This window comes from Episyrphus balteatus, chromosome 2 (genome assembly GCF_945859705.1).
Source record: "Episyrphus balteatus chromosome 2, idEpiBalt1.1, whole genome shotgun sequence".
Classification (NCBI taxonomy): domain Eukaryota; kingdom Metazoa; phylum Arthropoda; class Insecta; order Diptera; family Syrphidae; genus Episyrphus; species Episyrphus balteatus.
The window spans coordinates 29,556,066-29,570,495 of NC_079135.1; the positions used below are offsets into that span (position 1 = coordinate 29,556,066).

The window sequence follows — 14,430 nt, forward strand, 5'->3', positions numbered from 1 at the left end:
GATATAATCAAATAAAGACTCACCTCGTTCATTGATCTCAGAACTACCCCAAAGAGTATGACGTGCATTTGCGTCACACCCGATGAGTAGGCTTGTCTTCATTGTACTGGCTTGAGTTGTCAGCCTACGTACTTCCTCCGGCGGTGACTGCTGGTCATGTGCCATGTACGCAGATGCCAAAAGTAGTCCATCAGTATTTGAACCCTCTAATTTGACAACGGTCAAATCAGAGGTGCTAAGATTGGGACACAAAAAAGCTTTTAAGTGTTTTTTAGCTAAAATACATGTTCTTGGCTTACCTTGGCTCGAACTGACGGGCTTGTAAAAAAGGTCATATTGGCTGTCTTGGAGACCTCTCACTCGGAGGCCATTAATCCAGGGCTCTTGTATGATGCCCACATCAAAGTTTTCCTCCCTTAGAAAAACTCTCAGGTTATCTGAAGCACATTTAGAGTGCTTCAGATTAACCTGAACGACGTGCAGCATGTTTTTAATTTATATCGGATTCTGCATCGTCAATTACCAGCCTCTCGCCGGAGAACCCTGCCTCTTTGGGGGTATCGTCATCCTCGACGATATCCTCAACTAGGTTAGGGTCCGCTTCCTGACTTTGCAGAATCTTTATTTTGGCATTCCTAATGCCAAAGCGGAGTTTAAAGTCGGCTTTTTCGAGAGCCCCACGACTAACCTCGCAGATCCTCAGAAGGTAAGACGCGCTGTTCTTTTGCGGCTCTTCAGTCTTAATGACTGCCCAGTCATGCATCGGAATCAGCGGGTTTAACCTCTGAAGACTGCGGATCAGCTCCGTTCCACTTGGCTTGATACTCATGAGGGGCAGCCAAATGCGAGCCAGTGGTTGTTTAGGAATCTCCTTAGCTGGGATAAGCTTGAGCTTCAAACCATCCCATTTAGTGCTGATCTCATCAACACTTTTACTAAGGAAATCCCTAGAAAACCCATCCTCGCACTTAATTACCCTGTATCCCCTGAGCATCTCACCAGAGTCGAAACTAGGGTAGGGACCCTCATTTGCCGATAGGGTGTAGAGGAAGACCATCTCAGAGAGTTTGGCCTCGATGGAGTTCCACACTGACATCAGACCTTTGTTGTCAGTGGAGAGCTCATCTACAATCGCCACTTGAAGATCGTCCCTGACGATCTCACTTAAAGTGCGCGATTGCGCCGCTCCCTGAGGTGGCCCTTTCTTTTTGGTGCCGCCGGTTTTAGCTTTCTTTTGAGGAGGGTTACCCTCCTCAAGAGATCTATTTCTCTTGGCGGTCTTTTCGGGATGAACAAAAAGATTGTTGTACTCTTCAACAATTTTTTCGTACCTGATTTTATCAGCGGCATCTTTTTCGTGTGGAGTTCCAGCTTCCTTATTTTTAGCAATCTTGCTAAGAAAGAAGGTAGCCCTCTTGAAGTCCACTCTACGATGCAAACTCGCTGTTTTGAGGTTTTTGTCGGTAGCACTGCTACCCGACGGATTTGTTTGGGCTTTATATGGTCGAGGCACAGAGGTACTACTTGTACTAGCTGTGCTTCCGGGGTGTGGAGGTTGCTTAGGAGCGCTAGCACTTCTAGCAGTCTCCGAGCTATCCACAATGGTCTCTTGGCTCGATGCCAAGAGTTCATCCTCCAATTCGGATGTTGTTACGTCTGTCTTGTCTTCGTCCATTTTAAAAAGATTTGAAAATAAATTAAGGTCCCACGAGTAGGTCGGAAAGAAAAGGTCAACCCCGGCAGAGCCGATTACCGGGGCAAGGCAAAAATTATGACGGATCCTGCCAAGGCATCCGAAAGAGCTCGTTCACGACTGGTTTATCCCCCAGCCTTCCATTTCTTCGGCACGGATTATGTGCACGCTCACCCCACCACTGAAAATTAGGAACCTTGTATCGATGGTAAAATTGCATTTCTGATTATTTAACTATTGAGGAGTTAAGAACAATACAGCTATGCAACCTGACCTTAGCTGATCACCATCTTGCCAAAAACGTACAAGATAAAACTGTGGTGATCATTACCGCCCGGCACCCACTAGGAGGGTTTGATACACGGATTTTTGCCGAGCTTCATTGCCTATACTACGATATGCAACAAATCGAGTGCAACACAGAAAAAGTCTTGTATCTACCCTTCCGAATGGAATACAAGGTGGCCCAATATCTCAAAATAACTCTTAAATTGAGTACTACCAACGATGTTAATTTCATGCTTTTATCACAAAGTGCACGATTGAACTCTTTTTTAATGCTAAGCCGCCTCACTAATTTGAAATTTTACACAAGCACAAAAAAACAAAATTGAGTGGAATGGATTCAAACTGTTTTATTGGATTTCAGAATGAGTGAATCCTTGAGTGAAACCAATCGAAAACGACATAAGCAACTTGAATTCTAATGTCGTTTTCGATTGGAAACACTCAAGGATTCACTCATTCTGAAATCCAATAAAACAGTTTAAATCGCTTCCACTCAATTCATTTTTTTTTGTGTTTGTGTGTTTTTCTTTGAAATTTCAAATGTCAAATATTCATATTAATTTATTTTTCTTTCAAAAAAAATCTTTAAAATTGTTCAAAAACGTTAATGCTCAAGAATTTAATGGTGAAATTGGCTTCTAAAATATTTTAAGTAAATTTTAAAATTAATTAAAAAATTTATTTCGGAAAACAATAATTTATTTCAAAAAATAAAAAAAAAACATTGATTGAGTGATTAATTTGACTTTCAAATATTCATGTGTTAGTGCTTTTTGAGTGAATTCCGATTTTAAATCGAGAAGAGAATTTCTCTTCTGAGAATAGCGTTTTGGCTGTCATATTCGTGTGAATAAAACACTTTCAGAAGGCTTCTGAATGATTCCGGACGCTTCCGGAGAGCCAATCGAAAACGACATAAGAGCATTTCGAACTACTAATGTCGTTTTCGATTGGCAGTCCGGAAGCGTCTGGAATCATTCAGAAGCCTTCTGAAAGCGTTTTATTCACACAAAACTGACAGACAGAATTTCTCAGAAGAGAAATTCTCTTCCTGATTTAAATTCAGAAGCACTAATACATAAACACTTAAATGTCAACAAAAAAATACTCAATCATTCTTTTTTTGTTGTCATTCAAAAATTTTTTGTTTTTGATATTAAAATTAATTAGATAATTAAAATTGGTACCTTAATGCAATGGAATGATTTGTTTACCATTTTCTTCTTCATCGCGGTCTTCAGATTTATAATTTTTATAATTTTTTTGTTTGGAAGAAAAAAACTAAAATCAATATTTGACATTTGAAAAATTTCACAAACACAAAAAAAACAGAATTGAGTGGAAGCGACTTGACCTGTTTCATTGGATTTCAGAATGAGTGGATTCTTGAGTGAAACCAATCGAAAACGACATAAGTTGTCCGTTTTATTTTGATTGATATATGGCATTTACAGTTATATTTTTCATTTCAAAAAATCCAAAAACTAATTTAGAGAATCATCTTAGCTTCCTGAACTATGTTTGAAGTAAATCGACACACCCTTTGATCGCAAACAGCAAATCCAGATTGATAGACTGCTAGGAGTGTGGGACATATATTTTTTCCATCAGTTTTTGGTCGTTATCTTAATTTCGATTCCTTTCTGTAAGTTTATATGTAACTTTACATCTTAAAACATTTTCTAACCAAGGCATGATTCTAGGAGAAGGATCCTTAAACAAAACAAAATCCCGGAAACTTTGCGACTTTTCGCTTTATTCCCAAAAACGGAAAATTTGAAATAGACCATAGTAAAAGTATCTACCAAGTAAACATTTTCACTATTGCCATTGCCACCTGAATTGAATTTTCACTTTTAACTTTATCAACCAAATAAAAAAGTCTTAACAAATTTAACGATTCAATAATTCTCTGTATTTCACATAGATAATGATAAAAATTTGTTTGAAAACTTATTTTTTTTATAATATTTTTGGTTAAAGAACACAAATTCAAAAAAAAAAAAATAAAGAATGAAAGCTAATTATATAACAATTATTTATAATTTAAATTTTAAACAACTTAATATATATAGAGAGAGAGTTTAACCGCATTGTACCTAATACATAATAAAATTATTCTTATAATCTGCCAAAAAAATAAATTTGTAAAAATAACATAAGGAAAATTAAGTCAAGTAAAAAAAATTTACATGTGTATTTACAATTAATTGTATTTATCATAAACAATTGTTTTTTGTTTTTTTTTTTTTAACTGTAGGAGCAATAATAACAAAAACAAATCAAAATTACAATAATTACAATAATATTTCTCTAAGGGTTATCACAAAATTATACAAATTTTACAATTATTCATAAGGAGATGATTTTGTTTTTAAATTTATTTGCAACAAATTAATGTTAAATTAACAATTTATAACAATTATACATAAAAACATGAAGTAAATTTATTGTTTTTTTTTTATTTATTTAATTCAAAATATTTACAAAACGAGGATTAACATTCAGCGAAACATAGATAGTTTTTTTTTTTTTTGTATGTTTTAAATTTCTCTTGACTCTTTAATTTGATTTAAAAACTAATTGATTTTTTGTTTGTTTACTCAATTAATATCATTATTTATTATAATATTGTTACCGATTGGATTCGATTGTAGATACTGCAAATCATCACTCATTTTTTGTCGTTCAGCATTTAGCAGCGTAAATAAATTTGCTAAGAGAACCTTTATTTTTATTCTTTTTCAAGTTCAAGTTGGGAGCGATATAAAGCAACAAGCTCACTTTGTTTGTTTTTTGTATATTATGTGTCAAAATGTAGAACGTATTCCTTAAGAGGACCTGGTAGATTAAGGCGGTTTATATTTTGTGCTAGTTTCTTGTTGAGCGCTTCGTATATCGCCACCCGACATAGTTGTTTCAAACTCCTCGGTTTGCGATAAAGTTGCGTTATTAGCGAGATAAGTTGTTCGGTTTTTTTACTAGGTACTTGAGCTACATAGAAATTGTGCAACGATTTGAGGCAATTATACAGCGGTTCATGCTGCATTGTCAGAAAGAACAAATGTATGATGCGCGTAAATGTTAGTTCAGGATCGTTTAGTATGAATTCTTTTTTTGTTATTAAAATGATGTAATAGAAAAGTATAAATCTAGAATTTGTACGGAATGAATTGCGAAAGTGATCGCCGAGGTGTTGACGCGACGGTCCGGCCGTTGGTCCACCAACTTGTACAACACCATTGGCTGAACTCACTGGGACATCATCGGGAGATGAATTTGCATGGCAAAGACCCTCCCCAAAGTTAGCTATTTCATTTGAGAATATAGTGCTTCCGGGTGTGGATTTGCCACTTAGCACGATATTTGGATCGGCACCGTATTGTATTAGAGCGAGGGTTAGTTCATAGATGCACTGCATATCGGGGCATGTTCGTACATTTTGCACCATATCCATAACAGCTTGCAAAATGTGTGGATAAGTTTGATTGCAGTCTAGACCATGTTGAAGTAATAGTAGAAGGATATTTTTTATAAAGTCAAAATTTGTTCGTTTTTGGACATCGCAGTTGAGGGTGAAGTTTTCGCTAACCGTAAAGACTAATACATGCAGGGGGGTAAGGTTCGAGCGATACGAACAATTGGGGTTTGCTCCATGTTGGAGCAGGATTCTCAAACAGTTTAAGTAACACACCTGCAAAAGTAATGTAATTATTTTAATTTATTTGTTAATGTTTTTTTTTAAGGATTTTTTTTTTGTATACCTTCATAGAATGTGTAAAATGATGTAATTGATCTTTGTTAATTAACGGCACCAAACACACCATTATAGGTACAGAACCATCACGTCCCACTATATTTGGATCTCCTATAAAATTTTAATTTAATTTTAAATTTAGCTCTTAGCTATGAGAGAGAAAGTTTGGCTTACCATCTTCTTTGATTAACATACTAAGAAGCTCAAAGCAAACCTCCCAGTCGCGCACATGACGAAAGACACATGCTAGAGCACTATTGCCCGCTTGGTTGATTGAGCTTTTTGCACCATTTTGCAGCAGAAATCTGACTAAATGAAGAACATCCCATTTACTCCATTTATCGTAGCCATATCTTTAAAAAAAAGAAGATGTTTTTAATAAAAGTTTTAAATTAAACAAAAAAAAAAAAATTATACCTGGCTTCTTCTAGCGCATAACGAACAATAAGAGCATGTAAAGGTGTATTGCCTAATGAGTCGGGTTCGTTTATTAGCTCTTTGCAGCCACGTTCCAAAAGTATCCGCAGGGTACTCAGAGTGTCTTCAGCAGATTTTCTAGCAGCAAAAATTACTGTAATGACAAATTTTGTATTAAATCTCTTCATTTTTTGAGAATACATTGCCAACTTACCAACATGTAAAAGTGTCATTTGCTGTGTACATGTGCGCACAGTTGTAACAGCTCCATGTTGAATTAAAAGTTCTAGAAATCTACCATCGTGTAATACTGCCTGATGTATTGGATAGTATTCATCCTTGATCAAATTTATCTCTTCTGTTCTGGTAATAACCAGTTGTTGTACACAATTCCAAGCACCTCGTTCACAAGCCAAATGTAAAAGAGGTTTCTTCACTCGAAAGGGAATCTACACAAAAATGTTTATTTACAAGTGTGAAATTTGAAAGAAATTTTTATCATCTTACCCATGGATCTTCCATTTTTTGTGAAAGTATATTCAAAACATTAATTTGATCACCATCGATTGCATAGCAAATGGAATTTTGTAATTTTGTACTAAATCTCTCACAAACTCCAACTTCTTCTTGATTCCCTCGATATTTGCCACTTTCTTCGCAATTATGCGAATGTGTTCCAGGGAAGCACAACCTTGCATCGGTATCGATTCGAGCACCATGTTTCAATAGCAACTCCACACATTCTTCGTAGCCTTTTAGGCATGCAATGTGCAGGGGAAGTGAACAAGGCGATCGATTGACATCGGGGCGATGTCGATGCAATAACCATTTGGTCAGATCAATGTGATTGAGTCCGACACTACGCTGTAGGATATTATATCCGCACTCATCATGGATAACCAAAATGTTTTCATTCTAGGTTAAATAAAGAAACAAAAAAACAAGAAGACTTTTAGCCATTTTTCTTTCTTTTAAATAAATAATAAATGTAGATTCAACAAATATCGATTATTATATCTCTTTTTTGTTTTAGTTTACGAGAAAAGAAACTGTTCGTACTAAAATATGTGGTGACACAATTTCCCTTAAGACACACTAGGTTTAGCTTCCGTATTTTTGTTTTCAATTTGAATATGTCTTCCGTTAAAAGTGAAGTAATTTATTTTTATTTAGCATTGTGTGTTTGAAAAAAAAACTGTACGTCCTTATTTAGGGGTTTTTTTATGGGTTATTGCCCATGAACTTTTAAACCAATTTAGCAAAATATCGTGGGCACAAAGCCAAAACAAAGTTGTAGTTTTGAGATAAACGGCTTCAAAGTTTTGGAAACTCATGCAAACTCATGGAAACTCGTGCAACGTACATTGTTAATTTAGGCTCCTAGGCAACTGATGGAGGTGGTAGTTTACTCGTGAGTAGAAATCTAGTAGAATAACTACACATTCCTATAATTAAATGTAGTACTAGATATAATCATGAGTAAACTACCACCTCCAATGGAACGGACTAACAAGTTAAATGATGCATTTAGATGAAAATGTCCAAAAACTGTGAAAAAAGGTGACAAACTAGGCGACATGGGTATCAATGATTTCAAATCTGCCTTTAGTTTTTTTCAAGCAACTCTAATTTGGTTGAAAAATAACGGGAATATTTCGAAAACGCGAGCTGATAGGAATATTCTGATTTCGGATTAGAGTTCAGCACCCCGAAAACCTTCGGAAAAGTTCATCAAACTTAATAACCTAAAACCCTTGTTTCCCAGTGATATGAATAAAAGTCGTAAGAGACGATTTAAAAAAAAAAAATTCCAGACGACAGCTCTTGTTATTTGAACATAGATAAAATATCCAAGTACCAACTTTAATTTTGTTTTTTGAATTCTCTCTCTACATACATATATAATATACCTCGATCTACAACCTAAACTATTGAGGCGATTTTCTTCAAACTTTGTACTTATGAGCAGCGCTGCCACCCCAAAGATAATTGAGCGCAGTATATTTCAAGAAAAAGCGCAGTAGAATAGGTAAAAATACGGCTAGTTTCCCAAACATGAACAACTTTTCGTCCGCAACTCAGAAGTAACAAGTGAAATTGAATTTTTCGTTTGCAATTTTGTTCACGTAAAAGTCACGATAGGGCTGCATTTCAATTTTTCAGTGAATACATTTAGAGTGAGTTAACGTTGCTCAGTATTTAAAGTTTTGAAATGGACAATAGGTACTATTAAAATGTTTAAAAGAGGAGTAGATTCATTTTGCTGGGCAGTAGATTTTCATTTGGGCTAAAACGCAGTAGATCTACTACTGAAGGAGTAAGGTGGCAGCCCTGCTTATGAGTTTTGGATGATTTTCTTGAGATGAAATTGAAATTTTGTTTTTAAGACAAAAAATAACGGTACCTGCCATACATTGGTTATATGTAGAAGTTATTTGTTTTTTCAAAAATGGCTGTAAATATTTTGCGTGTAGTGCTGCTAATGGTTTTTTTTTATTTCCGAGTTTCTCGAAAACGACTACGATGATTTTAACGAAAATTTCTATACAGAAGAGTCGAAGTAACCGTAATGTTACCATTTTAAAAAAGGCAACAAAATAATTTTATGTCGTTTTCCAAAATTATGGGAGTGAATCACTCCTTTTTCGTGCAATTTTGGAATTTGTTCACGATGAATTTGACAAGTGGAGTTATTTGAAGTTTGCTTTGCATGTGTTTGTAATACGAAATAATGAATAAAATAATAACACAATCTTTTAACTTCACTTTTAGTGATTTTTTACAATACTTTATTGAATTTTTTTTGTAAATAAATATAATTTCCTTCACAAAAAAAAGTCGAAACAACCACCCAACAATTTGACAAGCAGTGCATGAAGTCAAATGTAGAAGTATTGGTAATCACTCCGTCACTCCTTTAAAATTTTGGGAGTGAAGAATTCACTCCAAAACTTCACTCCTTTTTCAATTTTGGAATTTGAAAACACTCCTTTTGGAGTGATTATATAGCTAGGAGTGTCACTCCTTGAATTTTGGAAAACGACATTAGAATTAAAATGTTTTTTTTTTTTACCTTTTTTAGAAGGTCGTGTATTATTTGTGTGTGAAATTATTTGAAATATCGTCGGCTAAGAGTGAAAATCTGCTAACCAAAAAGGTTTCAAATCATGTCAATTCTTTTAAATTTAACAGTATGAAATCTAAGAAATAACTTTGTTTTTTTTGTATTTATTGAAACATTTAGATATACATATGTATGTATGTACATTGTACATATGGATTTTATTTATATTTTTCACTATAGGCCGACGAGATATGAAAGCAACAAGAATTTTCATCTGAACATAAAAGGTTATTTTAATTATTCACTTACTCAGATGTAGTATTTGTACTCGTAAACGAAAATACTCTTTATAGATTACAGCTAAATCAGAACCAAACATAAATGTGCCCTTAATTATGAAAGTGGACTTAGTCACTCCTAAAAATGCCATCAAATCTAGCCTAAAAATAATTATTATTTAAGGGATAAAGTTTATTTGAAAGCGAAATTGCAGTAAATAAACTTCTCGAGGAGCTCTAGTAATTTCATAAAAGAAATATAATTAAATCGTTATAAGAAAATTATTACAACGCAAAAAGTGACTTAGTCCACTTTCATAATCATGGGCACAAATATTTCAAAGTGTTTAAGACAACGTAAATTTGGCTAAATTTCACAGAGCATTGTTTGTAAAAACCACTATTTGAACTGTATGCCTCACCGATTTGATCTTTTAATACTTTGCACCTTCTGCAATATGAAGGAGCGAGAAGATACTCATAATTTCAATGCACTATGCCCTGTTTTGAAGGAGTTTAGGATGAGGTATTTTAAAAAGAGCTTCCTGAATAATGATGAGTTGCTTACGGCCAATTTCTTCACATAAGGCCTAAGTCAGCTTAGTACTCGGTCTAGCTAGACCAGGTACTAGCTCTGGTACTCGGTCCTAACGAAAAGTTAGTACCTGAGTATTTCTTCACATTTATAGGACCTGATCTAATTTCACAACGAGGTCCTAAGAATTAATACGTATAAAACTGGTCTAACTGTCATTTTGAGAATTTATTGAAGTTTGAAATATTTTATTTTTACATTTGATCAAATTTAACAAATAAAAAATTTAATAAAAATAGAAAACAAGAAGCAAATAATTAAAATAAATATTGGAAAAATGTTATGAAGATTAAAAACGCTACAAGCAATAAAAATTCATACATTTTATGAAGAAAAAGAATTCAAGAATGAAGACAAGAATAAGAATGCAGAATCAATCAGCCAGAAATGGCGAAGAATTATTCAATAATATGAATGCAGCCACGAAAGCCTGCCAAAAAGGCAGAAGGACCACCATAAACCATAATAAACGAAAAAAAAATATTTTTTATAGATTTATGTTCATTCTGCTAATAAAAGAAAAGCTTTTAAAAACGCAGTATTTAGTGATTTGGTATTATTATGTATGTTTTCATTCCATAATTGACCTCCATCGGAGTTAAAATTTCCGATTTTATAGTACGAAAATTCCCACAGATATTTTAATTTGTGATACGGTCCTCAAAATTATCCGAGCCCGAGGTGATGATTATTCATTGGTTGTACAGCCTCGTTGTCAAAAGCAAGTGTCTTGCAATTCGCCTCTACTGCAAGGCTTGTACATATCATAAGCACAATTTAAAAATACACCCGAAATCTTCTGTGGGCTTTGTCCAACTCTCGTGTTTTTTGGTAAATTAAAAAAAACTTTCAAAATCAAAATGGGAGGGGGGGGGGGGGCAATGGTGTGGGGGATGTAGTGTTTCACTGCTAACCTGGGAGGTGTGGGTTCGAGCCCCACCTCAGGCATCATTTTTTTATTTACAACACCCAAGTAATTAAAAAAAAATCTGTAATATGGACAACAGGTCATTTAAATTTTCAAATGGAATTAAAATTCACAAAGTCCACTAAATTTAAACAAAAAATAATGAAAATTCTTTTTTTACGTTTTTTCTTCTTTATTAAACTGCAATATCACATGAAAATATGAAATTCATTTATTTCATTCAAGTACTAAACGCTAGACTACCGATTTTGAGGTCCTAACTTCTACCGAGTCCCAACTAATACTCGGTACCAATTTAACAGTACTAGGGCTTAGTACTTTTGTGAAGAAATCACTTTGAGTACTAACGATTGGTATAATAACCAGGTCCTAGCTGATTTTGAGGAGCTAGCTAGTACCGAGTCCTAACTAGTACTCGGTCCTAAATTGACAGTTCTAAGGCTTAGTACCTGAGTCAAGAAATGAGTTGGTACCGATTTGAGTACTAACTTTAGGACTAGGACCGGTACTAGCGCTAGGACTCTGTGAAGAAATCGGCCGTTAGTGTGCTAAATGGAGAGAAAGGATGGAATGTACTAAACAGCTATGTTGTTGCTGCACTACGTTACAGAAATCTTATAATTGAAGAAGATTTTTAAAACCATAATTTTATGTATATAATTAGAAAAACTGTCAGTCTAGTAGACGGCCATAGGCCAAACCATAAAGACTTAAGTATATAATATAATCACACTGTACAATCTTTTATTTTTTACTTGCTCTATAGGGCAAGTATTGGTTTCGTGTCGAAAAAAAAAATTGAGGTTTTAATCAAAACCAACATTACTATGATGGAGAATTCCGAAAAAGTGGGTCCCGCAATTCCGTCTGTGCGTCTGTTCGTCTGTGCGTCTGTGCGTTCATCTGTACACATTTCCACAGCCTAAACGGGTGGATGGATTTTCTTCAAATTTGGTACAGATGATTTTTATGTAATTCTGAAGGTTGGTTTTTTTTTGTTTTTTTTTTATCTCGTTTAGAACGTATACCTCCCATACAAAAAAATACGATATAACGAATTTCTCGAAAACGGCTCTAACGATTTTGATTAAACTTTGTATACGTAATATTTAAAGCAGTGGCAATAAAACTGCATTTTTATTTTTTCTCAAAAAAGTCAAATAACAAAAAAAATTTTTTTTCATTTAACAAAATTTTGCCCTAAATGTCGGCTCTTCCCCAATATCAATTTTTTTTTAAATTTAGATCCAGCTTTTAAAATCTACAAGTAGACTATCATAAAAGTGCTTTGAACTGCAAGAGCAAGTACGTGCGACCCCAGTCGTCATTGAAATAAAGTCAATAACTAACTAAAAAAAAAAAACTAACTAACTACTAAGGATGAATGTTTCTGTTTTCTCAATGCAAGTTGCATTAATGGGTGGATATTGAAAAGAGGTATGAATTTTTATATTCTTTTATAGACCTTGTCCTTGCAGCAATTCGCCTACTTACTATCAATTTAAGTAGGTCAACTTTTAAAGGCAACACAATAGCGAAACAAATTGACCTTTTAATATTAACCATTGTTGCATGTTAATTTGAAAAGCAATGTATGACCTTTTCGTAGTTTTTATTTGTTACACAATTTAAAAAAAAAAAAACTAAAGAAGCAATTATAATCCTATTTATAGATATAAGCAAAAAAATGTTTAAAGTAAATTAAACATACTTACTTTAGGTATTTGCAAAAGTAAACTCTCAAGTGTATGAATTGATATCTTTGGGTTAGCTCTCAAGATCTCAAAGATTGTTTGAATTTTTTCCTCGGTGGCCTTGGAGACTTTATGACCGTCACGATGTGATAACAAAGCACTTCCAGATCTAAAAACTTGACTCACTGAGCCACCCATCTTCCACCACAAAAATATTTCATAATCTCTTTTTCTCACAAATATAATTTAATAAAATAAGTGAAAGGAGTTTTTTCTACAATTCAGTTTAGAATACTATTTTATAGTTGTGGTATTTTTTGTGTGTGCCACCGTGCGTCACTACTTTGAAGTAGGAGATGCAATAACCTTGAGAAGTGTTGTAGTTCTATGCGTTTTAATTGGGAGATGGGAGTTTTTTTATCTTTTCAAATTGATGATTGGGATTCGTGAGATTAATTCATAATTTTTTGCATCTTTACAAATCTTCTCAAAATGGAATTTGTTTTTTTTTTCTCTTTTCATTAAAATTAGAAAAAAAAATCAATATTCGTTTTCGTATCTCTCTCGTTTTGTTTACTATCAGCTGCGAATTTTCTAAATTTTGTGCGAGTCATTTTTTTTATTCAATTGAAAAATTAAACATTCAATTGAAAGCATAAATTGAGTTTTTGTTGTTCATTTTTTAGAGAAGTGTAATGTGCGCTTTTGTTTTAAACAATAAGAATTTTATTTTTGAAATTTGTGTAAAATTTCTTAACTTTTAATGTTTTTTTTTTTTTTTTTTCTTATGAGATTCTACTATACACTCTTGTGCGTGACCACCTCGAATTTACGTCAATCGAAATGTCAGTGTAGTGGGAAAAAAAATGTTGACAATTGGAGAAGTTGTGGTGGATTAATTGTAGAGATGCCATGGTGTATTTTTGAATTGTAGTCTTATCGTCGCCTCAATAAAATATTGTCGTATGTGCAAAATTGAGGTTTTGAGATTTGAATGCAGTTTTTCTAATTGATTTTTTCTCCTTCATTCTGTGAAATCCGTTTTTCGATATCTGTTTCCGAGACGTTTCCGAGATAATCGGTATGCATTTTGTCGTATGTGTAGGCTTACAAACATTTTCAGTAGCTTTTTGTCGTAAGTGCACAGAAAACGTGCACATACGACAAAAATTATCACATACTACAATTTTTTCATACAAATCTGTGTTTTTCTTTGTTCGGTAAATAATTGTCGTATGTGCTGTTTTTGCAACACATACAAAAATATTTTACTGAAGTTTCAGTAAACGTTTGTCGTTTGTCCCATAAGGAAATACGCTGACGAGTGTAATTTCAGTTGCAACCAAGATGTTGAGCATTTCGGACGAGTCGAATTGCGCAAAGTTTATCCGAGGAGCTTTATGCTCTATTTTATGCATACAAAATGCATAAAATAGTGGTTTTATGATTTTATTAATTTAGCATATTTTAGCCGCACGATATGTCGGTCGACTGGGATTTTTCTATGGGGGGTGTCACTTTTAGTCGCCTGCGACTTACGTACCTATTATTTTTTTTTCTATTTAAGCCTGGTACGCTGCTCGCGCTAAATTTTAGCTCCCATACAAATTAAGCCTGGTACGCTGCTCGCGATAAATTTCAAGCCTGGTACGCTGCTCGCGCTAAATTTTAGCCGAGATGAAATTCCCATACAAGTTATCGATAATTTGTATGGGA

The 14,430-nt window shown here is 34.0% G+C and overlaps 2 protein-coding genes across 2 annotated transcripts in view; one reads left to right on the forward strand and one right to left on the reverse strand.

Annotated features, from left to right (window-relative positions):
* The window catches only part of LOC129910916 (DDB1- and CUL4-associated factor 8), a 144,958-nt gene that overhangs the window by 50,155 nt on the left and 80,373 nt on the right, over nt 1-14,430 (forward strand). The gene's annotated exons all lie outside the window — the stretch shown is intronic.
* On the reverse strand, nt 4,770-13,524 carry LOC129910915 (ankyrin-1). Its single transcript, XM_055988513.1, has 7 exons — nt 12,736-13,524; nt 6,663-7,070; nt 6,370-6,604; nt 6,156-6,309; nt 5,913-6,091; nt 5,746-5,849; nt 4,770-5,675 (listed from the first exon to the last, which is right to left on the reverse strand). Exons 1-7 carry the CDS (start codon nt 12,910-12,912, stop codon nt 4,785-4,787), a joined length of 2,148 nt encoding a protein of 715 aa, XP_055844488.1. The 5' UTR covers nt 12,913-13,524; the 3' UTR covers nt 4,770-4,784.